This window comes from Lampetra planeri, chromosome 42 (genome assembly GCF_965212315.1).
Source record: "Lampetra planeri chromosome 42, kcLamPlan1.2.h2, whole genome shotgun sequence".
Classification (NCBI taxonomy): Eukaryota; Metazoa; Chordata; class Hyperoartia; order Petromyzontiformes; family Petromyzontidae; genus Lampetra; species Lampetra planeri.
The window spans coordinates 5,850,519-5,877,774 of NC_136148.1; the positions used below are offsets into that span (position 1 = coordinate 5,850,519).

The 27,256-nt window shown below is 46.6% G+C and overlaps 1 protein-coding gene across 1 annotated transcript in view; it reads left to right on the forward strand.

Annotated features, from left to right (window-relative positions):
* The window catches only part of NSMAF (neutral sphingomyelinase activation associated factor), a 60,908-nt gene extending 34,998 nt beyond the window's left edge, over positions 1-25,910 (forward strand). Inside the window, exons 22-31 of the mRNA XM_078613817.1 lie at positions 260-383; positions 2,768-2,826; positions 8,078-8,145; positions 8,852-8,919; positions 10,986-11,109; positions 14,876-14,959; positions 15,785-15,935; positions 18,440-18,542; positions 22,249-22,358; positions 24,292-25,910. Coding sequence (XP_078469943.1) covers positions 260-383; positions 2,768-2,826; positions 8,078-8,145; positions 8,852-8,919; positions 10,986-11,109; positions 14,876-14,959; positions 15,785-15,935; positions 18,440-18,542; positions 22,249-22,358; positions 24,292-24,383 — 983 coding nt within the window. The 3' untranslated portion in view covers positions 24,384-25,910. The remainder of the gene's footprint in view (positions 1-259; positions 384-2,767; positions 2,827-8,077; positions 8,146-8,851; positions 8,920-10,985; positions 11,110-14,875; positions 14,960-15,784; positions 15,936-18,439; positions 18,543-22,248; positions 22,359-24,291) is intronic.
* Positions 25,911-27,256: the final 1,346 nt, after the last annotated feature.

Consider the following 27,256-nt stretch of genomic DNA (forward strand, 5'->3'; position numbering starts at 1 on the left):
GCTAGCTACCATTGACACCCTGCATACTTGTAATGGGTTGCGTAAATGGGATTGTGGTGCTGTGGCAGGACACCCAAAACTGTCCAATTGATGAGATTAAGTCAAATCCCAGTTCGTGTGCGCTCTGGTTCCATCTCTGTGATCAACCCCCCCCCCCCCCCCCCACCATCATCAAGATCGTTGGGTTGCTGGATCACAGGGCAGAAAGCTACCATAACCCCCTCCCCTGGAAAATAACAGAAATGCCACCTGTTCACAGATCCGGCGACCGACGCAAGTCCTGAAGACTCGTGCTTTGAAGACCTGACGGAGGACAGCAAAACACTCGTTTGGAGCAACCTCGGCGAGATGAAGATCTCTTCACGGCACAAGTTTCACAAGGAGTGAGGAATTCCCCTTCCCTTGCACCGTGAAGGCTGCCCACGATCGGGCGATGCGTCGTGCGTTAGGAGGCTCGTGACATTCGCGTCGTCCAGTTTTTTTCCCCCCTAAATATCGTCAAATTGTGATGGTCCAAGCTCTCTTTCTTTTTACTTTACACCTTGAAAAAATATGCCCAAATGTAAGAGTTTTTTTGGGTTTGATCGTGTAAATAGAAATGTTTTTCTTAAACCCACCACCGCCTGACAACCAGCATCGTCAGGCGACAGTCGGGGTTGTGGAGAGATCCCCCTTTTGTTTCGATTTAAAGCTTTCGTGACTGCAGGGATTCATCTTCTTGGTTCTTTCGCTCACGTAGAAGGGAAATAAAAAAAAATTATATTGTTTTATTATGTTGAATTTTTATTATTTCTCTTCTACGTGACTTTACCGAAAGAACGGTCTTAAATAGATGGGGGGGAGGGGGTAAATGTGATGTCGTCACTTGTAAGCCAATCGGGTGCGAAGACCAGAGGGTTGGGGGGGGGGTTTATGTATTCCTATATCCTTCTCCGGTTGGGTTATTCATGGTTAATCGACATGTATAATGTGCATGCGCGATGTACTTTCATTATGCATGAAAAACTTGTTTAAAGATCTACGTGAATAGCTATGAATGTATTCTGGAGTATTTGCCGGTGTGCAGGTTATATGACATCATTTTTGTTGTTCGTGGACCCAGTTCAATTGGTGATTGTGCAACTCGCAGTTTGTGTGCGTCTTTTATGGAGCGGCGTTGTGGGTTGCAAAGCTGTGGTGCATGGAAAATAAACCTCGGGCTTGCCTTTTGATTGAACTGCTATTGCAGAAGAACTTTTTAAGTGACTGTTAATCCTACTGCGGACGAACAGCAAAGCACAGGCAACACGATAAACTTTCACGATACAATTTACGAAGTTGCGGTCGACTGGCAATTGTCACGTCGTGAATTTCTATCGGAATCATTATTTATTCTGGAGCTGTAAAGCAATTTTTCACGGATGTCCAGGAAGGTGTATCATGGGGAATTTTATCTCTGCATATCTAATGTTCACGCGACACTTGCGGTCGCTTGCCCCACCGTACCAAACGCCCCCACCCCGTGCGTCACGCCGCTACTCCCCGCTAGCTTGGTGGTGTTCATTCAGACGCTGTCTTTCCGACAGACCTGTTCTTCACCTGAGGACGGCTGCTTGCGTTGTGGCCGAAACGTCGTGAGAATTGCATTTTATTATGTTTTATTTTTATTATTTCCGTTCTACGTGACTTTGCCGAAAGAACCAAGAAGATACTTCCCGCTGTCGCTGTTAATGCCTCCCCTGCCTCGTGGTGGCACTGACGAGTCGCGTTCACCCCCTCCACCCGTTGCTGGTCCCATGCGGTGAAAGCAAAGCCCGCCTTTTCTGGCCGGAGGAATGCTCAATAATCCAATTACCGCTGACCTTTACGGGGCTGGCAGGATGCTGCACGTTTCCCTTGCGCGTTTGGCCGTTAGACGGGGCCATTTCCAGAAGACGAGGTTTTAATTGATACCTGCCTTGAGGCCATGCTGGACGGATTAACTTGGCCGGTCTGCAGTGCAGGACAATTTACGGTGCATTGTGAATTTATATGGCATCTAAATGTGACCTGCATTTCCAAACGTGGTATAGAAACAGTGGACATATTTACCGTGTGTGTGTGTATATTGGAGACAATCGCATAGATCCACAGATGCACCCCAGAGACACGTATATTAACCTTGACACCTATAAATTTACACGTGGGTGGGCACCACAGACTCGCATATGAACCCACATTCGTAGGCTTGGACCCATAGAACCCCTGTCTTGTGACTTTGTGTGTGTGCCGTTTAGTTTTATATATATATTTTTTTAAGTGATTGGTTTACATTTTCTATACTCTTTGGTTCTTTCGGTAAAGTCACGTCGGTGATTTTTTTTTTTTTAGAAATGATCAAATTAAATCACGACGTTTAGCAAGCAACACAAGCTTCCGTCATCAGGTGAGACAACCACAGCAAAAAACTACATTAATTACTGTAGTGGGCAAATTAATGATTTTAGTTTTTTTGCTGTGGTTGTCCCAACTGATGACAGAAGTTTGTGTTGCTTCCGAAATGTCGTGATTTAATTTAAATTTATTTTTATTTTTTTACCTACGTGACTTTACCGAAAGAACCAATGAGTGGATCCTTGCAGTCACGAATACTTCAAATATAGAATAACATTTTCTATACTTTGCACTCCTGTGTTTTGTTTTCGTGTTTGTAATTTTCTGACCTGCGCATACTAGACATCTGTGAAAAAGAGCTTTATAGCTCATGGCATTCCTTCCCGTATAAAGATTCTGATTCTGTATTTCTCAGTCCGGTGTCTGCGATCTGCACCACGTCCGATGACTCTGCCGTGTTCACCACATCTCAAGGTACGGCAATGTTGGTAATGATACTGTACATGCTCATTGGTTCTTTCGGTAAAGTCACGTATGTAGAAATGAAATAAAATTTAAATAAATCACAAATATAATTACAATGAATCCATGACGTTTTGAACTCCACACAAGCACTCATCATCAGGTGAAAATGGGGCAAAACGCATAGCGAGGAAACAGAGGGACATTACACACACAGAACAGCAAATACAGCAAGAAGATGGGAGATGACAAACCTTAGAAATATAATGTGCTGCAAACCAGTCGGCCAACAACACAGTTAGACACTAACCTGGTTGACCACGTATTTCAAAAGACTGCTAAATTTTGTGTTCATCTTCTGGGCTGAACATACCAACGTAAACAGAGGACAAGGACTCATGAACAGACACGAGGTACAAGATAGCAGAGATGCATACACAGATAAGACACACAGGAAAAGATCATCTTCTTGGTTCTTTCGTAAAGTCACGTAGAAGGGAAATAATAAAAATAAAACATAATAAAATAATTCTCATGACGTTTCGGCCACAACGAAAGCAGCCGTGCTCAGGTGACAGACCTGTTCTTCACCCTGAGGATGGCTGCTTGCGTTATGGCCGAAACGTCGTGAGAATTATTTTATTATGTTTTATTTTATTATTTCCCTTCTACGTGACTTTACCAAAAGAACCAAGAAGATGAATCTCTGCAGTCACGAAAGCTATACAGGGAAAGATGTTTGCCCCTCCATGTGTGTGTGTCTCTTGGTGTGGTGTTGCTCTGGTTGTCTCTCTGTGCTGCCTGAAACTTCTTTCCCTGTATGTCTTCTCTCTATGTATCTCGTGTCTGTTCACGAGTCCTTAACCTCTGTTTACTTTGGTATGTTCAGTCCAGAAGATGGACACACAATTTAGCTGTCTTTTGAAATACGTGGTCAACCAGGTTAGTGTCTAACTGTGTTGTTGGCCGACTGGTTTGCATCGCATTATGTTTCTAAGGTTTGTCGAGTTCGCGTCTCCCATCTTCTTGCTGTAATTGCCTCCGTGCAGTTTGCCGTTCTGTGCTCTGTGTGTGATGTCCCTTTGTGTGTTCCCTCGCTATGTGTTTTGCCCCATTTTCACCTGCTGATGAGTGCTTGTGTTGCGTTCAAAACATCGTGATTTATTTTAATTTGATTTATTTAAATTTTATTTCTACATGTGTGACTTTACCGAAGGAACTGAGTATAGTAATTCCTGCAGTCACGAAAGCTTCAATTCTAGATACTGTACATGTGCCGCGGTGGTGATGTTAACTACCTCGCCTGAAATACAGGAGATCGATCCTGACGCTGTATATTTCAAATTTTAGTTTCTCTCGCCGTGGTAGCGTGGATTTTTCTCCACGTCCTCCAGGTTTTCCCTTCACATTTTAGTCGACATCATGCGTGAAGAATATTTGGCTACTGCTATAAATATCCACGTGTAAAGCAAAATAGTTGAGCTACTATTTGTGATGGCCAGGTTAATTTGACAAATAGCTAAAAATCTGTGGTAAATTTTTTTTGCTAATTTCTGTAGGTCATGGGGGTCATTTGACCTTTATCCGTGCCAGTCGGTGCAGATTGGTGAAGGCAGGGAGCATAGGAAGAACAGTACAGCAATGGATATTTCTGCACGCCCTTCTGCTGCTCCATAATGTAGCCCCGTGGCCTTTATACCCTTGTGAATGGTAATCACACGTCAAAGCATCATCCAGGCTCAACCCTGCTTGGCTTCCAAGATCAATAGGTGCCTCCAGGGTAAAACGATGTTGATGTATTTTATGTGGCGAGATGGATATGAACGAAGACGTATGGTCTGCTTGACTCCTGTGGTTACGAAAGGTCATTCGGGTCCTTTATGTATGTAATGGTTGATGCACTGCTGTGAACCCAGCAACCTTCATTTGATTTTGTGGCCACTGCTGACATCATTTGGCAAGTGATGCCTGAACCAGTGCACCCCCCCCCCCCACCTTTGTCGCCAAGCCACACTGACCAGCATGCTAAAGTATGGCCAAAAAACCCCCATGACTGACATGGTATGGGGAGGCAAAGAGTTGTACATTCTATTGAAAACCAGCTGTGAAGTATTTAAAAAAATGTATATGCATACAGTGGTACCCCAGAGATCGAACTTAATTCTTTTGTTCCAGAAGGCCATTCGAACACTGATTTGTTCAAACACCCAATTTATTTTGCCCATAAGAATTAATGTAAATTACATTAATTTGTTCCAGACACAAGAAATCTCTGAAGGCATTTTACACGAAGTTTACAATAATTACATGCATGAAATCATGCAAAAAAAACAATAAACACACTAAATAAATAAATTGAATAAATGAATACATATATGAAATAAATGAACATTGAACTTCACTTTACCTAATAATGAGGGGAGAGTTGATGGCTTGAGTGGAAGGTGGTGAGGAGGAGGAGGTGGTGGTGGTGTTATTGTTTGGAAGGGGCGTCCCCTTTGTTTGGGCAAGCGTCATGCACGCTGGCCATACGTGTCTCAGCCATACAAGTTCTCTCAAGTAGTAATAGGTTTTTACCCTTTTTAATCTGGCAACAAAACTGACACCTTTTTATACGAGGGATCATGTTTGCAATAACCACAACACTTGCAGTCAAAATGCAAACAAAAAGACAACTCTGATAATGATATGCACTGTCCTTGAAATTGATTGGTCCACACCCGAGACGGCTTTTCTTAGAGCCTAGTCTCACATGGTGTTGGACCAGATGACGCCAAAAGGTTCTTTCAAGTCACGATTGCCCGTTCGACCTCCGAATTTCGTTCGGTTTCCGGGGCAAAAAATGTTCGGAAATATTGTTCGAACACCGATTTTGTTCGAGTTCTGGTGCGTTCGATCTCCGAGGTTCTACTGTGTATCCATCAGAGGTGTGGACTCGAGTCATGTGACTTGGACTCGAGTCAGACTCGAGTCATGAATTTGATGACTTGCGACTCGACTTGGACTTGCATAACAATGACTTTGTCCCACCTCTGGTATCCATAATGTGTCGCTCACTTTACTGCCAATCCGAGCGCTTCTCTTTGTCCGGCATCCCTCGCACTGCTCCTCCCACTCGGATCACCTCCCGTCGTCGTCCCTTGTCCCAAGTTCTTCTAACCTCGCTCAATTCAAGAAATGCTTTCACTTTTTGCTATTGTACCAGAGTGCTGGTGGTTGTTGGCCACTCTAGTCGTGGGCCCTTTTGGGCCTGTGCACAGAAACCACGGTTTCCAAATGCACAACTTAAGTGACCGTTTGTTTTTCACTTCATACACATGCATTCACAACCAATATCATTCATAATTGTTTTTTCTTTTTGGGTTGGGTCGTTGTGTAATGTGGTGTCAACCCTCCACCACCCAACAGACAATTACTAAAAGTGTCGGGTGAATCAAACGTGCTAGCTTTATTAATCTCACTATTTAAATGTGAAATTACTCTCCAACACACCGGTAGTGCTGCTGAAGTAGTAATCTGTTTGGCACGTTTGATTCACACCGACACTTGTGTTACTTGGGCAATGTAACGTTTTAGAGGGGTTGACGACACACACATTTACACGACAACCTAACCCAAAAGACAAACCAGTTACAAATCATTCCTTGATTTTTGCTTGTTTCCGTCACCATGTGGGCATTTAGTGCTGACTGCTGACTCGCATTTCTGTAAAATAGAAGGTGCACACGCCCAGCTGATCAGCCTGACAGGAAGGGGGGAAAAACCCCCAGCAGCAATTGTAATTCACTTTGCTGATAATGACCAGACGGTCTGCTCCCAGGCATGCTGCAATTTGATGCCATGTGGTGCTTCACTAGATGGTAGTTGCACGAGACGCCCATGGAAGCCCTGGAGAATAGACACTTTAATTGCAAAGAAATGTAATGCGGGCTCGCGTGTGCGTGGCGTTGCCACAAATTGAAAGCCAACTGGCACGCAAAATGTACCGAAGCATAATTTATATCTGGCACGTAAATCGCACAACCACTGCCATGTACCCACAAAACACAACTTAAGGCAATGAGGGGCTGCATTGACGGCAGTGTCCAACTGCAGATCGAAAGTGCTGTGCGCCGCTGGGATGAACGCGCGCTGTGCTATAACGTAAAACATGCACACCCTGTTCCTTCTCGTCGTTGAAATGGACAGTGACTAAAATCCCTGTTAGCTCCACGAGCCCAAAAAAAGGTTATTTTTGCAAACTTTTCGGTTGCATTTTGTTAGTGCAAGCAACACCCTGGAATCGTTTCAACTTCTAAGTCTCATTGGCAGAATGTGCCCCATTTTAATCCATTCTGTTTTTCACGTGGCTGGTGCTGTAGGGTGAGGGGGAAGCCCCCCCCCCCCCCCCCTTCTTCTAACACCCATGGGTTGGAGTTGTACAAATCGTGTTTTTAACAAAATATAATGGACTTGATGGTTTGGGCAGTGGCCAAAATGTAGCTAGGCAAGGAAAAATTTATTGATTTAAATATTTTCCTGCTGCAGTAATGTGGTGGGCTAAAAATCAGAATACAGGGTTATTTAATTTATTTGAACTCTGGCATGAAAACCATTTTAATTGTTTATTATTTAAGTTTCTGTTTCATCTATTAATTATCATTTATCTATTTCTTACTGGTGGGGTCACTTCAAATCTGTCGTTCACAAAACTCTACAAAGAACCCAGAATGAATTTAGATGAAACATAGTTAATAAATGTTGAAAGATTATACCTTTTCTTGAGAAAAAAAACTTACTAAATGCATTTTAAGAGTGTATGCACTAATTTTACGTTTAAAATGAATATAATTACCTTGCGTGTCCTGACTTTTGGGCCACCCTGTATAATTAGCTGTTTTAATGTAGTGCTTTATCCGTGGGCACGCCCGCCAAGGAGATGGAGTGTTTAAATCGGCTGCGGTTAGCGCACTGCGCTCTGAACCAGGTGACCAGAGTTTAGATCCTGACAACAGCTGACGTCAGCGGCACGCGACGTCAAGTGAAACTGTTGCGTTCCTACCCCATCGAGTAAGAGCGCACTTACCAGCGTGGTGAAGTATGGTCCAACAACCCTCATGAATGATTGTGTGTGTGTGGGGGGGGGGGGATGGAGACTTGCATTGACCAAGTGCCTCTGAAATGCTTTTATGTACTTAGCAGTGTTAATGGCAAAAGTGACAAGTTGATATTGGTTTGGTCGCTCGTTGATGCAAGTTAATTTCTACTTTGTCCTCTTCCGCAGACTCGACCTTGAAAATGTTTTCCAAAGATTGCATGGCTCTTCAACGTAGCGTCGCATTTTCCTTCATGGTAAGGGACCCCCCCCGGTTTAAATTTGTGCGTTGTGTGCCATTTTTAAAGCCGGTAAAAACAAACGAACCACAGTTTTGACACGCCTGCAAATTGAGGCTTCACGCCAGGATGCCGATGACGTTACCCGTGTCCAACTACTTCTTTGACCTCTCCATGTGCAGTGCGTGTTTGTGAACATCGCCACTGGGGAGACAAAGGCGGGCGTGTGTGGTGCTGGCCATTCGCCCCCCTCGTATGCCGTGCCGGCCTTCATCAGTGCTTCTAGATTTGAAGCTTTCGTGACTGCAAGGATTCATACTCTTAGATTTTTTCGGTAAAGTCACGTAGGTAAAAATAAAAAAAGTAATTAATAAAAATTATGGAAATAAAATCATAAATCACGACGTTTCGTAGGCAACACAAGGCACGGCAAAATAACTAGTGGTCCCACTACAGTTATTTTGCTGTGCCTTTTTTACACCTTATGAAGGAAGCTTGTGTTGCCTCCGAAACGTCGTGATTTTATATTTTATTTCTATTATTTTTATTATTTATTTTCATCAGTGCTACTCGCTAACAGCACTTGCCCCAAACGGCCTGTTAAGGCTATATGGGGGAATATCCATCTTTATATATATATAAATATATGCATGCACATGTGTGTTAAGATGAATGGCATTCAGCGTTTGTAAAGTAATTGCTCATCATGACCTTTTCATTACAGGCCCTGTCTACATGCACAGTGCTCCCTGGAGACTCCACCGTTATATGTGGCTCCTGGGATAACAACGTGTAAGTGCTCGCTGCTCTGTGCCGTAATAGTTGTAGGAGGCTTATGATTTAGCTCGAGTCTCAAACCTCCTTCTTCAGGAGGCTCCTGTCAAGGTTTTGCAGGCGCGGCCAACGTTGTCGCTGTTACATAATCCTAATTGAGTAGATTATAGATAACGTTTCAGCATTGGGACATTTGGCCCACACTATGTAATTTTTTTTTTGCTTTCTAATAAAATTTTGCTATGGCAGGACACCAGATGAATCTGGAGGAAACCTAATAAAACTGCTTCTCCGCTCTTGAGATGAGTGCTAAGCAGAATAGACACAAAACCTCCCAGATAATACCGTTACTCCTTAAGATTATTCGTGAGTGGATTATCCGGGTTGTTGAATAACTGTGCCTGTAAAAAAAAACATTAAATGTCAAACGTCACATTCATTGCGCTCTGCCACCGTAGTGGTGTAAATGATCAGCACGCCAGACTTGGCAGTACAGAGGTCACCGATTTTCTATTCGCTATCCTGGCGCGGAGGTGAGTAGGTGTAGACTGGTGTGTGCACAAAGCCCAGCTGTAGCACAGCAATCGAGGGATGGCGACCAATGTAGGGGGAAGCGTTCATCCATCAGTGGACAAAACATGGCTGATAAGTCAACCTTATCTTTACAACGAAATAACTCTCAAACGGTGTTCAGGACATTTATTGGATATCGGGTATGCACCACCACGCCTGACCACAAAGGTCAGAATTGATTCGGATATCACTCCTCCACCTGATGTCAGTCGACGCTGGGAGTCGTCGAACTCGGGCCTCCCAGGTTTTGTAGCACAGTGTGCTAAACCAATGCCCCTGCCAAACCATCACAACGAGATAGTATACAATAGGATTACAAATATTTCGGTAAATAAAAAATGTTTTTGGTCGGAATGTTTACAGAATTGTTTTTATTTCCTCATTTATTCATGGTGTTTACTTTTTCACAGTAACAAATGGAGGTATTTGCAAGTGCTGTTCATGGACAGAATAACATTTGAAAATGATTTGCATCGATCATGATGGTAAATCCGGTATTGAAAATGAGTTATCGATTTCTGGTGAGGATTTTGGAGAGGAAAAAATCCTGACATGCAATACATTCTCTCCAAAAATAAATTATAAAATCATTGAACACTATTAAATCTACATCAGCGCCCATTCAACATCGCAGGGCCTTAATTCAGGAGTCAGTGGGTACCGTTCCTTGCCAGTTTTCAATGTAGAGTTGTCTAAATCGGCAAAACAAAAAAATTGGCGGTTTTATTCCGCAAAGACGAGCATGATGTCCACCGTCTCCAACTGTACACTAGCCGGCTAATTTGCCCTTCGATTCAATAATAGATGTATTTTTTTGTTTTTAAATAATATTATTTTTGTAACTACTGCTGTTGCTGCTTCCTGGCATTTTCGCTCGCATGGCGGCTGCTTCGCCGGTTCTCTACCACCGTCCATTGCTGTCCTCATAGCTATACCACCTCGATTTATCAGTTGTGTAATATTCCTTTAGGCTCCTGCTGTACTCGTTGGCTGCAATGTCGATGTTTTTTGTTTGTTGCTGGGCTTGTGCAGCACCACGGACCTCCCTTGTCATGCAGCCTTTGTAATATAATATGGCGCTAAACAGGACCATCATCCGCGTAACAACAAATAAAATAAATTTTTACTTGATAAATAATAAAACATAGCTTTATAGCTCGTCAGATTCCTCCAGTATGAGTAGATTTTCCGATTCCGAGGTAGGAACATTCATATAAGTTCAGCCGCTAGGCCTGTTCCTCCTCTCGCTCCAAAGACAAAGATCTCCCCCCCCCCCCCCTCAAGGCCACCAGCATGGTACGCAAGGGGTGGGTGGCCAACACTGCCCGGCCGCCTTTGTCTCCCTAGTGGCGATGTTGGCACTGTGTACCGGGTACTAATTTGAGGCCGAGTTGACCTAGGGGAGGCCCAGTACAAGTTTAGATAAATGCAGTGAGTGGGAATCGAACTCTGGTCTCCAGTCGTAGCGCGGCACGCTAACCACTCCCCTCTTCTCCTCCCCCCCACATTAGGTACTTCTACTCGATAGCGTTTGGCCGCAGGCACGACACGCTGATGGGGCACGATGACGCCGTGTCGCGCGTCTGCTGGCGCGCCGACGTCCTCTACACTGCCTCCTGGGACTCCACGGTCAAGGTAAGGAGGAGCGCCACTCGCTACCACGAACCCTGGCCAACAACGACTCCCATGGCACGCTCGCTCGCCCACCCACTCCACCACTTTTTTTAGTTTGGTTTGTTGTCCTTCCCCCGCACCTCCAGTTAGCTACGTGCAGTGCGAAAAATTCTACACGGTTCTAGATTTGAAGCTTTCGGTAAAGGCGCGTAGGTAAAAATTTTATAAAAGTAATAATAGATTTACTGTATCAAGTGAAGCCTCACTTGATACAGTAAATCTAGCTGTGACGGTCCCACCTGATGACGGAGACTTGTGTTGCCTTCTAAAAGTCGTGATTTATTATTTTATTTTATCCCTATTATTACTTTCATTAATTTTTTACCTACGTGACTTTACCGAAAAAACATAAGAGTATTCTACACCGTTGCATGCAACCACATTTCGAACTCTGTTAAAAGTTTTTTTTCCACTCAGAGTTATTTACTTTTGTGTATTTAACGAACACGAGGAAGAACACTTGTGCGTATGCATGGTTGTGACATGTGGCAAATCAGTTTTGTACAACTGTAAGTCACCGAAAAACGTTATTAAATTCTAATAGGGTAAATCTTGACTAGCAGGATGAGACGAATGCAATTTTGTTAATATTCAATCATCTTAACGAGATCGACAGACAGACATGGCTATTGCATTAACGCTTTCAACCTTGGTTGGAAAGCATTAATAAAAAATGTACAACCCATTTTCAATCCACTGATGGATGAGGGCCTCCCCATGCTGCGCTGACCATGCGGGTTGATTGATTATACTTCACGATGGTGGTCAGTGCGGTTTGAAGGGGGGTGGGGGGTTATCTCCTGCCAGCTCCTACGCCACTCGCCACTTGTGTCAACTGTGGAATCGACTCTGCCCGCTGGGTTCAAAACGCGATGCGCTAACTGCTGCGCCACCACTCGATCCCTTAATTTAATTATTTAAAGAGGAGGAAATGGTTTAATAAAAAAACGATTTGGCTGTTGCTTCGTTAAATATTCAAGATCTGTTCCCATTCTCTCCTGAGTTTAAATCTGTGGCAATGGAGAAAAAAAAACACGTTTTTATTGATGTCCAGCCCTTCTACAAGGTCCGTGAAGTGTGACCGGCTTGCTTGGGTGCCTCCATCCAGCAGTGGAGTGATCATGACTGATGTCGATAGTGTACAGCCAATCTCCTGCAATATAACTACCATGCGCTGATTGAGTGGTGCTCTTATTCCCAGCAGCACGTAGTTTTGGGTTTCATGCATGGCTCGGTGTGTTTCATGAACTACACATTATTGCTGCCAAAACTTTTGCGCAGCCTTGTCAGCGCGCAAAGAAAAGCCAAACAACAAATGTGCGGCGTTTGGTTATTTTGTTAAGTAACAAGTTCCAATGCATTATTTCCTAATGGGTGGAATGATGGTGGCTTACAAGAAAAATGTCAGCCACTACATCAGGTGGGCACCACAGCAGAGAGAGAGCAATTACAGGTAATGGTATTTATGTTTTAAATACGTGATGTGAATGGGTTTAAGTTTTCACCGTGAAGTCAGGAACTGTTTGCCCCCGAAACATAACGATCTCATTGCTTTCTTGCCTCTGCCAATTGGATATTCTGTCGTAAAATCATTCCTTTGGCACCTGAACGCATTATTTGGTGCTGCTGCTGCTGCTGCGTTGGCATTGGTTGATGATTATCTGTACCGGTTTTGGGCCTCTCCTAGATCTGCTCGGCCTCAAATGAGTAGCGAGTGCAGTGTGTAAACTTTCCCATGAGGGAGACAACGTTTGCCGGGTGTGGTGCTGGATACCTACCCCCTTCGTGTGCCGTGCCAGTCTTTCTAGATGCTCGCTAACTGCAATTGCCCCCACAGTCTGTTAAGGCAAAACGGGGGATCTTCCTCTTTGTTTTGCGGTGGTGCACAAGCAGAATTTAACAAAAACAACGCTCCACATGCATCAATAACAACACTGTGTGTGACCTTTGTGGGGAAAATTATATAACGGGCAACGATTTGGGCAGTGTGCCTGAAACGTCAGCTATTATATATTATTTTTATTTTAAGACCAGACGGTATTGTTGACATGTGGTGAGTTTTTATTTTCCCTTACCAAATTGTGTTTGTTTTTAAATTAATTGCAGCTGTGAACGAAATTGATGACCTAATATGCACTGAAATGTAGCAGACATTTTTTTTATATCTGTTTGTACCAGGTATGTTTTAGGACCCTGGTTGAATTTTACAAAGTGACATTTTCCACAAGTTTTTTTTGTTTGTAAATATTCAAAACAAGATGCATTGCAGTTGGAAAAACTCCCGTTTATAAATTTTAGGCACATCACGGCAAAAAATGCCACCGTTCTCCCTCTGCTTTGTGACAAATCTCGTTAGCCAAGCAGGACCCTTTGCGTGGATAGCGTTCGGCTTGGGGCGACTACCACCATCGGGTTATTTTAGAGAATTATTTTATTCGTTTATTTTTATTATTTTATTACTTCCATTCTACGTGACTTTACCGAAAGAACCAAGAAGATGAATCCCTGCAGTCACGAAAGCTTTACATCGAAATATTTTAGAGGTGTCTGGGTGGGGCCATTCCACGCGTTGGTTAGCAGAGAGGCAGTGCACCGAAATCTGTAGCGGTTTTTGTACTTCTATTGCTCCACGTAGCGATCCCCGCCTTCACCAGCCTGCACTCGCAGCTTCGGTGAAGTATGGTCGACTAATCGCCCACTCCCCTACGCGGCATGTGGAAGCTCTCGTCTAGCGGTGGACTGACAAACAGGATCGCTATACGCGTAGGAAAAATGTGGTAACACTAACCTCCGACATCCTCGAGAGAAAGGGGTACACCGTCCAATTGCCTTCCACCTGCAAGAGCACCTTGATCAATGTGTGCGCAACGCTACATTACCTTGTACCTTGTGAAAGTGAGATGAATGCGAGCTCTGTACAGACGCGCGTGTATTTACTCACCCGTGGAGGAGTCGCGGACGTGTGTATGAATGGACGTTTCTCATGCCGTGGCTTACCATGTGGTCGCGTGTCTTCGGTTGATTTGTGGTCACGCGCGTACTCGCTCGCCTGTCCCGTGTACGTCGCTGTATAATTGCGCGTGTGCCTGGGGAGCGGTGGTGCTAGCGGTTAGCACGCTATGCCATGGACGCACGAAACACAAGTTCGATTCCCGGCCACGGCTAACATCAGGCATTTGTCCTAATGTAGTTGAGTCGCCAATTCGGTAAGATGGTTAACTACCTAGCCTGGTAATACAACAGGTCGTGGATTCAATCCCAGCCATGACGCCTGTATCTTTACTGTTTGCACGTCTCTCTCTCTCGGGGTCGTCCGGTTTTTCCCCCCCACATTTTAGAATCAACATCACACGTTTTAGAGTATATTTAGCTGCTATAAATGTCCACGTAATAAGGCCACTTCCATTGTGCTATCATTTGTGGCCAGGTCGCTTGTGAAAAAGAGCTTGTACAGCTTCGGTGGGCCTTAGCGGGCAAAATAAAAAAATGCTCACTAGTTTTAAACAAGCACCTGGGTGCGTTGTGTAAACATGAGCACATGGGAGCCGGGCGGTCAACAATGGTGCTGGCTTCACGATCTCCTAGTAAGTCGTGCTATCCCTCTAAAGGTCCCTGCTAACAGCACTTGCTCCAAACAGCCTCTGTAGGTTCATACGGGGAGGTGGGGTGGCACACGGTTGACTTTGTCGTCGTGACTGTACTTGTCTTTTCATTTTTTGTCCCCAAGATGTGGTCATGCCGGGCTGAAGACTTGATGAGTCAACGGCGGAACAACTGTGAGCTCCTTGTAGAGCTGGAACATGATGCTGGGGTAAGACTCCATTAGTTTGCAACAATTTAATTAATAAATAATTAATACACCCCCCCCCCGAAGGTCAATGAATAAATGCTTCTCGTAATGATCGCACCGATTGCCTGCATCCTGTCATCTGATCGATATTGTGCATCGCATTAGAATTAGCAAATGTCAACAGTTAATAACCAATTTGTTAAAGTGTTGTTCAGTTGCTTATCCTCCATTTAACCAGGCTGGTGACATTATTATTATTATTATTTTAACTGGGGGTGAAAAACGAACTATCCATTGATATCTCGTTCCGTTTGGCAGGCAATCGTAAATAATGTATTAACTGCGATATTGTCCTGGGAGTAATGGGGTGTTGAGCAGGTCATTAAAAAGTCCTAACTTTGATTTGAAATCCACAGTAAAGGATTTCTTGGAAACTATCGTGTGGCTGACTTTCTTCCAGCAGCTTTGGTTTCCTTCCACGCATGAAAGTCACAGCCTCTTTGTTCATCCACTGCTAGATGAAGGCCCCCCCCCCCCCCCCCCCTTCATCCGGCAGTTATTTACCATACTTCATTATGCTGGTCAGCACAATTCGGACTGATTTTTTTTAGACATCGCCTGCTACTGGCGCAAGCCATCCTATTGTTACAAACAGACCACCTGGTTTTATTTGATCACTCGTGCAATGGCCGCCACAGAGACTTGGATACGTGCAGCCTAAGTGGGGGGCGAGTGTCGAGCCAGACTCGAGTGAGGGCACGCGACGCACGGCGGCACACAGTCACGCACCGAGTCCTAACACGGCCGAAAACCCGCCGGCACGCACGTCGTACCCGTCGACCGCAGGTGTGCTGCATGCACGTGAACGAGGCCAACACGATGCTCGCTTCCGGAGCCAAAGACGGCCTCGTCACCATATGGGATCTGGAGGCCTACGTGGTGCTGAGGCAGCTCCACGCGCACGTGGGCACCGTCAACGACATCGCCTTCAGTCCCGGTGAGAATCGGAGGGCCTTTGGAGCTTGGGTTCAAGTCTGGATCGGAGGGTGGCTGTTGGCTAGGCAGTTCGGATTGGGAGCAAGGGTTATAATTGGTGAGAGCGAATATTTGGATGGTTGGGTGAATGTTAGGGTTTGGTGCTCGGGTTACAGTTCGCGCTAGGGTTAGGAGCTTGAGCCCTAGTTAGGACCTGGGGTGAGAGCTAGGGTTAAGGCGAGCTTTTACGGTGGGTGTTTGCATTGGCTCTATGTTCGGGCTGAAGGCTAAGTTCAGCACCTAGGGTTAATGCTAAAGGTATGGTGAGGGTTATCGTCCGTGTTTAGTGTTAGGGCGATGGTTATAGCTTGAAGCACAAGAACTAAGATTAAGATTAAGGGTTGGGTTTAGTGTTTGCACAAGGATTAGGAATAGGGTGATGATAAAGACTTGACTTGTGGCGAGGCTTACAGTTATAGCTCTTGATATTGTACGTGTTATTCGGCATCTCTCCATTCTTTTATCTTCCTGCTCTATCCACTGCTGCATGAAGATTAAAATCACCCATCTAACCTGCGCGTACGTTCTCTCCTATATTTCGGTGTAACATTTTCAGTAAGGACCGTTTCTCGGACTAGATGTGAGAGCTCGGGCGTTGGGGGTTAAGTTCCGGCTGCCCTAGGGAGTAACGAGGGTGAGGAGTGATTTGGCTCTGCGGTGCCTGCTGCCCAAGCGCTAACGAGTGCTCCGTACAGGTTGTGCATCGTTACACTCTGCACTGGCACTGTGATAGCGTGAGGGTGGGGGGGGCAACTGGGCACGTCTGCCCTAGAGCAGCCCACTTGGCAAACCACATTGTGTTTTGATAATAATTTTCATGATCATTTATACAGCTGTTTTTGTCATCTGGTAAATTATCACTTCTTCGGGATGAAGTCCTCCCCAACGCCATGTCAGTCATCGAGGTTGTTTGACCATACTTCACCAGGCTGGTCAGTGCGTGTTGGAGAAGAGGGAGGGGGGGGGGATTCCCAGGATCAAATTTGGATATCGTTCGCCACTGATGATGATGAGGATGATAATTTACAATTCTCTAGCGCCTTTTACCCGTAGATCCCTATGTTTGTATGTTGAACTTCTTTCGCACCGCACGGAGCCAACCGTGCTAATCGGAGGTGCGGACAGGCACCGTTCAAAACACACAAACGTACGGCGAGACTATCGCCAATAAACGCAACCCAAAACGAAAGATTCAAGAAATATAAATAGAAAAATCCCTTTCAGAATAAGTTCGTCCTTAAGTTGTGATTAAATTTTTTTTTTTTTTATATAAGCCCGGGAGTTGAGAATCAAACTCCGAAGCCTGGTGTATTTGTAGTGCGATGCACTAAGCGCTGAGCGACCAGTCTCTCTCGTGTTCAGCGAGCCGACTGCTTGTGGCGAGCGGCGGCGAGGGTGTCCGGGCACGCTGCGCGACAATCTGTGGGCCCCCCATTTTCGAAACCTGGCCGCACGCAGATGCTGAAATTGGTGTCTGAACCTGGCCCCCCCCTGGGGTTCCGCTAAGTCCACCTCCGGCGTGAACCGAGAACCGGCTAGCACGGTGTGCCGAACATCGACATCAAGTGTGCGTGTGGTGCTGGCTGTGTGTGCCACGCTCATCTTAATTGACGCTCGCTGACGGTGCTTGCTTGAGACGACCTATATATATAAATGAAGAATACTTCTTCTTATCTTGTGCCCTGATAGCTTGCGTGTGTGTGGGGAGCGGTAGCGCAGTGGTTAGTGTGGTGTTCTACGAACTCGGCGACCCCGGGTTGGATTCCCGCTCACGGTCCATGTCGGTCCTTATTTATCTGAACTGCTCTTGGAGCTCCCCTGAGTCGACTCTGTCTCAAATGAGTGCCTGATGCGGTGTGTAAACATCGTCACTGGGGAGACGAGGCGTGCCGGCCTTCATAGGCGCTCGCTTAACAGCATTTGCTCCTGCAGCCTATTAAGCCAATACGGGGGATCTTTGTGTATGCATGCCTTTGGCCAAATCACCGGCGGTACGTTCGATGTAGTCATTCTTTCAAGCTAAGCAGGTTTGTCCCTGGTTAGTGCTTGTGAAGGGGGGGGGGAGGGGACCACAATGCACTGTTAGGTTGCTACAGGCTTCGTGGGGTTAGTGGTGGGCAGTTGTAGGCAGTGCAACAAAAGATCGGTTGTACTATTCTATGCTACGCACTCCTTTTTTCTGCCGACCCACACTGGTCAGCGTGGTGAATCCTGGTCAAATAACCCCTGGTAACCCACACAGCGGGCAGGGTGGGACCTCATCCAACAGTTAATCTATAGAAGGCCTGCTGTACTTGCACACACGTGCACGTCGCTGGCCACAGCATGACCTGCTGTGCCTAGATGGCCCTAAATAAGCGTGCACCAACACTGCTTGCCCTTGGCAGTCTTATGGAGATAATCTTTTTCTCTCTCTTTTTTCTCTTTTGCACTTATGATGGATTACGTGTGTGTGTATCTCGACAGATGGGCGGCACTTGCTAAGCTGCGGGGATGATGGATACCTGAAGGTTGTGGACGTACAAACCGGCACTGTCACCGCTTCGTGTTTGGCGAACACCCCTCAAAGGTGAGGATGCGCTTCACTGCTGTGTGTTTTTTGCGAGCGCACACGTGTGCACGCGCGTGCTGCTGCTTGGCCCTCCGATGTGCTTTCGGGGTCGCGCTGCACGATGTCCGACGTTTCGCTCCACGTGCCGGGGAGCTTCTTCAGGAACTGAAGTGAAGCGAGCTGCCCAGGTCTGTTCCAGACATCGTGCGGAACGGCACTCTCACTTTAATCTGAAAACATTCCGGCGAGTGTGAGCTTTGCTCTTTTTGCATTTGTGGTTATTTGTGCTGTCGATTGTCCATGAAGACGTTTCAATTTGGAAATCTCACAGCCAGCAGAGATTGGCCCACAAAAGAGGACGTTGTAGAACTACTTTGACGTCGCGTCAGTTGGACTTTTTGTCCAAGATGTGCAGGGTTGACATGTAACCAGCATGGTGAGGCATGGTCAAACAACGCACACAACTGACACGGTGTGAGCCTTCATCCAGCAGTGGATTAACAAAGGGCTGTACATTATCATAACTTCGGCGGCTTGTGTAATTCTTCTTCTCAAGCAAACATAAATTAATCCTCTCCATTGAATTATGTCATTTGAACAATGGCGCATTATTCAATTTAACTATCTTGCTGAGCATATGGTTGTGGGTTTTTGTGCCCGCTACATTAGAGTAATTCTGCAATGAATAAGCGGTGCCAAACATCTCGGTACAAATACTAAAATAACCGAACGAATACGCGCCTGAAATAATTGGAAGATTATTTTTTTTTTAATATGTAAACTCCCCACGGTAAACGAAATGTGCGACCCATATTTTTTTTGGAACGCGTCGTGAAAAACACACTGGCTGCCATCATCGGCGCCTCACGGAGGCCACCCTTGCCCTCCCGTCCGCAACCGCGGCGCTAAAATATTCGGCGGCACGGCCGTGGGCAGCAATCCCAGCCCAACGTTCACCCGCCGTTTGTGCCTGCACCACGGTGGGGGGGGGGGGTGGGCGGTGACGATTCGCCCAAGCCCCCAGTGCTCCTGCTGGGACACCACGGCCGGTCCTTACTGGGCATCTGTGGAAAGGAGATTCATAGTTGATAGGATTCCTCCTCCAGTCAAAATAAAGCTTTAGATTCTATGCCAAAGTAAATCCCGCTGCCCTCATTAGCCTGGTTGTGACCTCGCTTGGCTGGCATCGCACCCACGAGCGTGTGGACTACAAAGATCTGCGTCCTCGCGCTCAAATCCAACTACGGCCCTCTCCTGCCTCTCGCCTCCTGCCTCCCGGCCTCCCTCTGCTCCCGAGATCTGCTGCTGCTTTGGTGGTGGCCGCTCGTTTAGCTTTCTCTGTTAGTCTATGGGTCTCTGTGGGTTGGTTCAAGTTCATGTATTAGGTATAGCCCTGTGAGCCATTCGGCTCTTGAATCGGGTGCAACCGCAACAAACAAAAAACATGAACAAAAAAACATCTTAAAGTGAATATGTGACTGAGTGCAAACGGAAAATCCAAGAAAAGACAGCAAAATATTGCAGACAAAAACACCGTACACCAACGCTGTGTGCAAAAATCCCAGTGGGATGCAAGTCAAACAACCAACAACAACCACAAGACAACTTAGATTAAAGCCATCGGTTGGTGGCCGCTCTACGCCACTACGCCCCCCACCCTCTCTAACTCCCTCCCCAGGCAACGCCACCTGGTCCCCCCCCCCCCCTCTCTTGGCTTTTCTAATTTCCTCTCAAATCCTTCCTCTTCAATCCCGTGCTGTTGGGGACTCCCTTAATTGCTTCCTTTCTCTCCCTTCCCCCTGCTCCGTCGCTCCCGTTCCCTCCCGCTCTGCATGTGTATGTACCTATGTTGAACTTGTGTCTCGCCGTATTTCTGAGATGTTTGTTTCTTTTTGGACGCAGGCCAAATGTAAGATTGCACTTGGTGGATGAAAGCAAATGTGCACCAAAATCTGTTTTGTGTTTACGCACACGCGTACAATAAAATATCGCACACCCATATTATATTCCGCGGTATGTCTTTAAGTAAAAAAAACTCTGGACAAGTTTCAACTATCTGAGTCTCGTCAGCAAAGTCAGGCTTGTTGAACGGATGCTGCTGGGGTTTACCAGATGTTATTGGCAAGAACACTTCATGTAAACTATGGGGGGGGGGACCCCGTTGAGTGAGTAGGGAGACAAAGGCGGTCGGGCGTGGTGCTGGCCACCCCACCCCCTTGTGTATCATGCTGGCCTTAATAGGTGCTCGCCCTTAAAGTCTATTTAGGCTATACAGGGGAGTCTTTGTTTTTGTGTGTATCTGGATTTTGTAATGTGATTCATGGCCCGGTCTCATCTCCTGCGATTCCGATGATTTGAATATTTGCGTGTTTTTTTTGGAGCCGTGATTTAAGTTCAAGAATTTATTTTTTCTGGAAGTTTTTTTTTCCGTTAGTTTGTAGGGTTTCTGATTTTTTTTTTTTCGCTGTGCTGTTTTGCACCGTTTAATTTGCACCCATTTAACATTTAATGCAAACTCTTTGTTTTTTTTCGGTAAAGTCGCGTAGGTATAAAATAAATGAAAACGACTAAATAAAATCACGACGTTTCAGGCGCAACACAAGCGTCCTTCTTCAGGTGGGGACAACGTAGCGAAAGCACAACCGCTTAAGTGTGTCTCAGAGATGGCTGTGACGGAAATTCATAGCAGCCAAGTATTTTAAACGCATGTTGATTCTACGCGTGGAGAGAAAAACAAGAGGACCTGGAGAAAAATCCATGTGACTACAGGGAGACCATGCAAACTCCAAATATACAGCAGGCAATCGGGGTCGGGATCGAACCCAGGACTTCCTGTATACCAGGCGATGTAGTTAAGATTGCACCACTGTGGTGCCCTTGATGAAACACTGAGTTGGTACGTAGGAGGCGTGTAATGATTCACCACCCAGGCAATTTTGTCACCACGCTTATTTCGAAGACTGATCTCGCGTTTCGTATCTTTTTAATATCTTAACGATGCCACCCGTGGTATAACGGTTGGGCACACCGGACTGGCGCCATCCAGACGTTGCCGCGTTGTTCTCGCAGCACGGCAGTTGAAGCAATGGGCCAAGTCTCTTAACCCCCACCCGCCGTCTCTGTCCATCACATCAACATAATTAGTCGATCGGCAAAGCCACCTATATCCTTGGGTGCGCTCTCACCTCTTTTAGGATGCAAGAAATTGCAGGGCTGCACCTCTGCCTTTTGATTTCATTAGCATTTGGCCTGGGTGTGATTTGGTTATACGGTACATTAATGGTTCTATTGCAAGGGAATGAAGGTTGCGTTTATGACTGCCAAAGGGACCAATTTGACTCTGGGGGAATAGTGTTTGACGAGTGTAGGCGAGGTGATGGTTGAGTAATAATGGGATGGTCGTTTGTGTGTGTGTGTGGGAAGCGGGAAGGGTAGTGGTTAGCATGCTACGCTACGAACCCAGCGATCAGAGTTCGATTCCGCTCGTGGGTAACACCAGTGACGACTATCTCAACCGGTCCTGGGCCTCCCCTAGGTTGACTGCCTCAACGGAGTACCTGGTGCGGTGTCTAAACATCGCCACTCATGAGAGAGGCACAGGACGTTGTGCTGACCAACTTACCCCCTCGTGCGCCGTGCCGGCCTTCATAGGTGCTCGCTAACGGCACTGGCTCCAACAGTCTGCTAAAGGCTCTACGGGGGAATCTTTGTCTTTGATTTGCAGGTGTGTGCGCTGGGATGGGCACACCGCGTTGACGGGCAGTCAGGATGGAGAGCTCCGCGTGTGGAATGGAACCACCCTGGAGCTAACCAGCAGAATCCCCGGACACAACGGTGAGTCTGAGCCGTTCCAAAGCCAACAAAAATCGCAACGCACACCACCCAGGGTGATGATTTTTTTGATATGTGATTTGCCCAAAACGGTAGGGGCCTCGTTTTTTGTGAAAACATTTTTGGGAATTTCCTCCCAAATTTCATGCCAGGTTGTGCTATATCGGTATCGTGCCATGGCATAGTCAATTTGGATCTCTCGCAGAGCATCGCATCCCTTCGCGTTAGGAAATGGGGGCACAGAAGCGGATATCGGAGCCTACATCCATTACTTTCCAGTGACCTCTCCACCCCAGCAGAAGGTGCAACGTTCCCACTCGCGCAACATATGCGAGGTGATCTCTCCTCGCGCGAGAGTCGTATCAATATTTTAACTCTCAGAGCTGGAATATCGCCAAATTATGCACAGAACCACATTTTACGTGGTGGATTTTTTTTTCTGCACACTCGTAGGGGTGACCCAGCGGAGACCCTTGGCTCCGCAGCACTTGAGAGAGAAACGGGTGTAACCTGGTGTAATCTGGTATAACCTGGTATATAATCGCAGTGAGCGGCTGAAATTAGGATTTTTGCCAGAGATCTTGGCAGCGCTTGGCGTGTGTCCCTGACCTGACCTGCGAGCCACCCGGCCAACCTCCCAGCAAATCCCCAATTCTTATCGCAAACCAAAAAAAATGCGTCTGCTGAAGGACATTCGAGGTGAAAAGGGACTGGGTGGTCCGGTCGAACACGCCGCTTGCTGCGGAGCATTGGATTAATTGAAGTCCACTTGCACTGCACCATTGAACCTGCGCGTGTGTGTGTGGGGGACTTGCGAAGAACCCACGTTCTGGTGAGCTCGGCTAATTGAAATGAAGATAATTGATTGCTGTCCGTCCCCTACCCCCCCCCCCTCCTGCCATTTTCGGTCGATCCGTTTGCTCCTTTGCTCTGGCTTACGCACGCACTTACGAGCGCTTAAGGGAAAACCTGGCGGGCCAAGTTCATTTTGCTAATCAAAGTGGAGTTTGATTCATCCCCTTTTTAAAACAAAGATACATTCACCCGGCAGCGAAATAATGTGTTTTAATCATCGACTGCTGATCGCGTGTTGACCATCCTGGGGTTGTGGTCCGCCTCCACGTTACTCCGTTTCGGTTAAGTGACACTCGGTTTGTTTTTTCCGATAAAGTCGTATAGGTGAAAACAAAATAAAAATAAAACTACTAAATTAAATCACCAATTTTTATTTTGTATTTTATTTATTTTTCACCCACGTGACTTTACCGAAAAAACCAAAGTGTATGGATCCTTGCAGTCACGAAAACTTCAAATTTAGAATTAAGTCCCACTATCTTGATATGGGTGCTCGGGGTCAGGTCCTGACACTGGAGAAATACGTCTCGTGATGGAGTTTTAGTTTTATCTCACTAAAATAAGAAATCCTTTAAATGCAAGAGTTTATCTTAACCCCCCCCCACCCCCGTAGCACATTTTTACATCGCAGTATCGTGAGATGGTGATGTTGGGGAGGCCTTCATCCAGCAGTGGATTGACCATAGCTGCTGATGGAGGGAACTATTCTCATCATGGGCTGGGAAAAATATAAGTTGTATAAAGGACGTAACATTTGTTTGATTATAAAATAATTTGCAGTAAATGTAAAGTAAATTTTAAGTGGGTTGGAAACCACATTTGTAGATACATTTTTCTCCAAATTCGAGAACTGCATAAGGCAACACTGAGCTTGATGACGTGATGCATGATTACAATGCATGACGTGCCAATTTATTGATGCTGATCGTGACACTGATGGATGATTCGCGTATAATAATCACGATGATGATGATTACGACAGCTGATGATGGTTCACGTGACCGATTGCTGGCTGTGATTTAACGACGACGATCGACGGCGATAATTACTATCGTGATTATTTTGCCGCTCACCGCTGCAGGAGCCGTCACGTGTCTGCACTTGGACGAGACGAAGGGCTCGCTGATCAGCGGCGGAGAAGACAAACAAATAATCTTCTGGACTCTGCGCTAAGCGTCGTCCCACGCGTACCTCGCGACTTCCTTCGGGCGGAACCAGCCACCGTCGGGGAAGGAGCACAGAACGCGTGGAACCTCCCTCGGCGATACGACGCCGCTGCGGTGAATCCTGTGCCAACTGCGGTCTCCGTCCGTTCACCGTCTCCGCTCTGTCGAGGGGCCCTTGAGCGCCAGCGCAAGGGAGGCTCCTTGGTTTTCCCTTGGCGACTGAGCGAGTGAGAGCGTGCGCGTGCCGGGCTGTGTTCTCTGCATTGCGACGTTTGCCCACCAACTTGGAACGTGAAAAGCCTTGCCGTTGTTTACACTAAAAGGACCCCCGTGGAACTGCTGGGGGGGGTGAAGTGTTAGGAAGCTATTGCCCGCGTAATGCTGATTTTACAGGAATGGTCTATCCTTCTTAAAATCCGAAGCCAGACGGAGTGCCCTGTTATTATTAATTGTCTGTAAAGTATTTACATTGTGAACGCGATTCCTGTTGAATTCTGTTTTTGTACAATTCGCGTTTTAATCCGTATTGACCCGCTGCATTTGAATTCCCCGAAGGTCCGATATTCAAGCCGAGACTTCACTGCACTGCTTTGTCGGGGGGTGCGATGCGCCCGCCCTTTTCCGCCGTTTGCGCAACTCTCTCTTCCACTCGATCCGAGACATTCTGTACGCACGTGAGATGGTTGTTTAGCAGAAACGAAACCCGCAAATAATGCCTCGCCGTTAAACTTTTTTTGTTCCTTCAATCCTACGGCTGCAATTTGCACGGTGTCAGGGTGGGGGGGGGGTTAACGTGAGTCGCGCAGCAGCCCGTGGTGTCACGGTTGACGGCAGCGGACTTGCAACCCCGAGGTTTTGCTGGTTCCGTTCAACCTTCCTGTCACGGGTTGACCACAAGTCGAGCGGTGGGGTAAAACCGTGGGCACTCTCGCCCCTCCTCTTCTGAGACGATGTCTTGGCCAGCGTGGAAGAGTAGGCCAAAGACGCCTTCTAATATATCGAGGGACTCTCGAGGTCGGCCCGCTGCCAGTGGCGCGACAAATTGCGGGTCGGCACCCTTATTTACCCAACGGTGAACGGAAGTGGTTCGGCGTGGGCGGGAATTTATTTTTTCATTTTAATTCGTGGATTTGGTGGCCTCGTACAGTATTTACTGTGTAATTATGAAAACCACTGCACGGTTGAATGATCACATTCGCAATAACTGCCTTCTGATAATGCCCTCTACGTTCGTGTTGGCCAAATTTAGGCGGCTGCAGAAAGCTATTGCATGTACCGCACATATTGATTATTGTTTTTATATACATATAAAACAGGTCGACGAAAATGAATGAATGGCGCAAAATACAATTCCGTCCCTCCCCATTTTGGGAATGACCCCCATCAGCTGGAAAATGACGCCCATTCATTCCTCGGCGCGACTTATGGCTTCGTTTTCATTTAGCTGGCGGGGGTGTTATTGCGTCCAACAAAGACATTAAGCTGTGCCTTTTTTTTTGGTCGTGAGCTCTGCCGGATGAAGATGGGATCGGTGCTCCACAAAACGGCCCTCACGCGCGACGCAGCACAGAGCAGCTGACCCGTGCCCTGCTGCTAAATCTTAGCCGGAGCGAACCCAGTACGACGTTGACAACTGCGTTGGCGCTAAATATTACCAATTTAACCAGGAAAGCCACACCGACACTCTTGCCCAGGATAGGCTTTGATTAGGATGTTCTGGCCAACTCACAAATTACATTGTTATAGTTTATTTCTCCCCCCCCCCCCCCCCCCCCCAGTCTGGAATCGAACCCTGGCTGGACTTGCTGCGAAGCACGAGAGTTACCACTACGCCACCCTGGCGGCCCAACAAAGCTACGGCTTTCCTCCGCACGTGGCGCTTTGCGCGGCGCTTTGCCCGAGGTGTCGTATTTTAAACTTGGTATTGTGCTCGTGAATTATTTTGCGACCTTAATGGTGGTCCTGTTTGTTTTTTGTTCGTGCACCCTACTTAATAGTTAACGTGCTGCCTTTCTTTTGCGAAATGCACGACAGAGACGACACCCCATGGCTGCCGAGTGCCTTCAAATCATCATCATCATGCCACTAACCGCGTATGTAGGATTGCACCAAAGGTTTTATACATGTTAGTCGTATTCATTAAAACGGCTTGTGATTTAAAGTATCCTGCCAGGAATGGAAATTGAAGGTTATAAAATTATATAGACGATAATCCCAACCCAAAGAGTGTTGCTACATTGCAGATAAGGCTTTTTCATTAATTGCCTTAATTCTTCGTGTGAGAATCTGCATAAGTTGCATGGTGCGGTGCACATGTTCGATTCTTACCCAATGCATTATACACCGGTGGCAATTAGAATCTGGGCCCGATCCACCACCTGGGTTTAACTCGGCCCAAAATAACGAGTGGCTGGTGCAGTGGTCCCGATCTAATTGGCGCTGGGGAGGGTGCAGTCTGCGTGGGGGTGCCGCTATTCATCGTTTGCCGTCTTCCGCCAAGACGACCCTCCTCGGGCGGCGGCTGCTCGCTCACGGACGGCAACGGCACCGTGTGTAGTGGGGGGGAAAATACATCGATGTGCTGCACCTGACGTTCGAGGCTCGACGCGGCAAAGGTTGCACATGCGCACGTTTTAAAATGCCAGCAGGTGACGCGGTCGTCGTCACGTCCGTGCGCGTGTTGCGAACAAAAGTACGACACGGAAAATGAGAAATCGGTACCGACACCATGGTTAAACACGCACGGAGGGGGAAGGGTAGCGTTTAAACCCTTGCACCCCCCCTCCCACCACGATAAGCTTAAAAGGATAACCATGCACACGCAGTGTATTTGTCATTGTCTTATAACGACATCTGTTAGAATGCATCGCTTAACAGCTC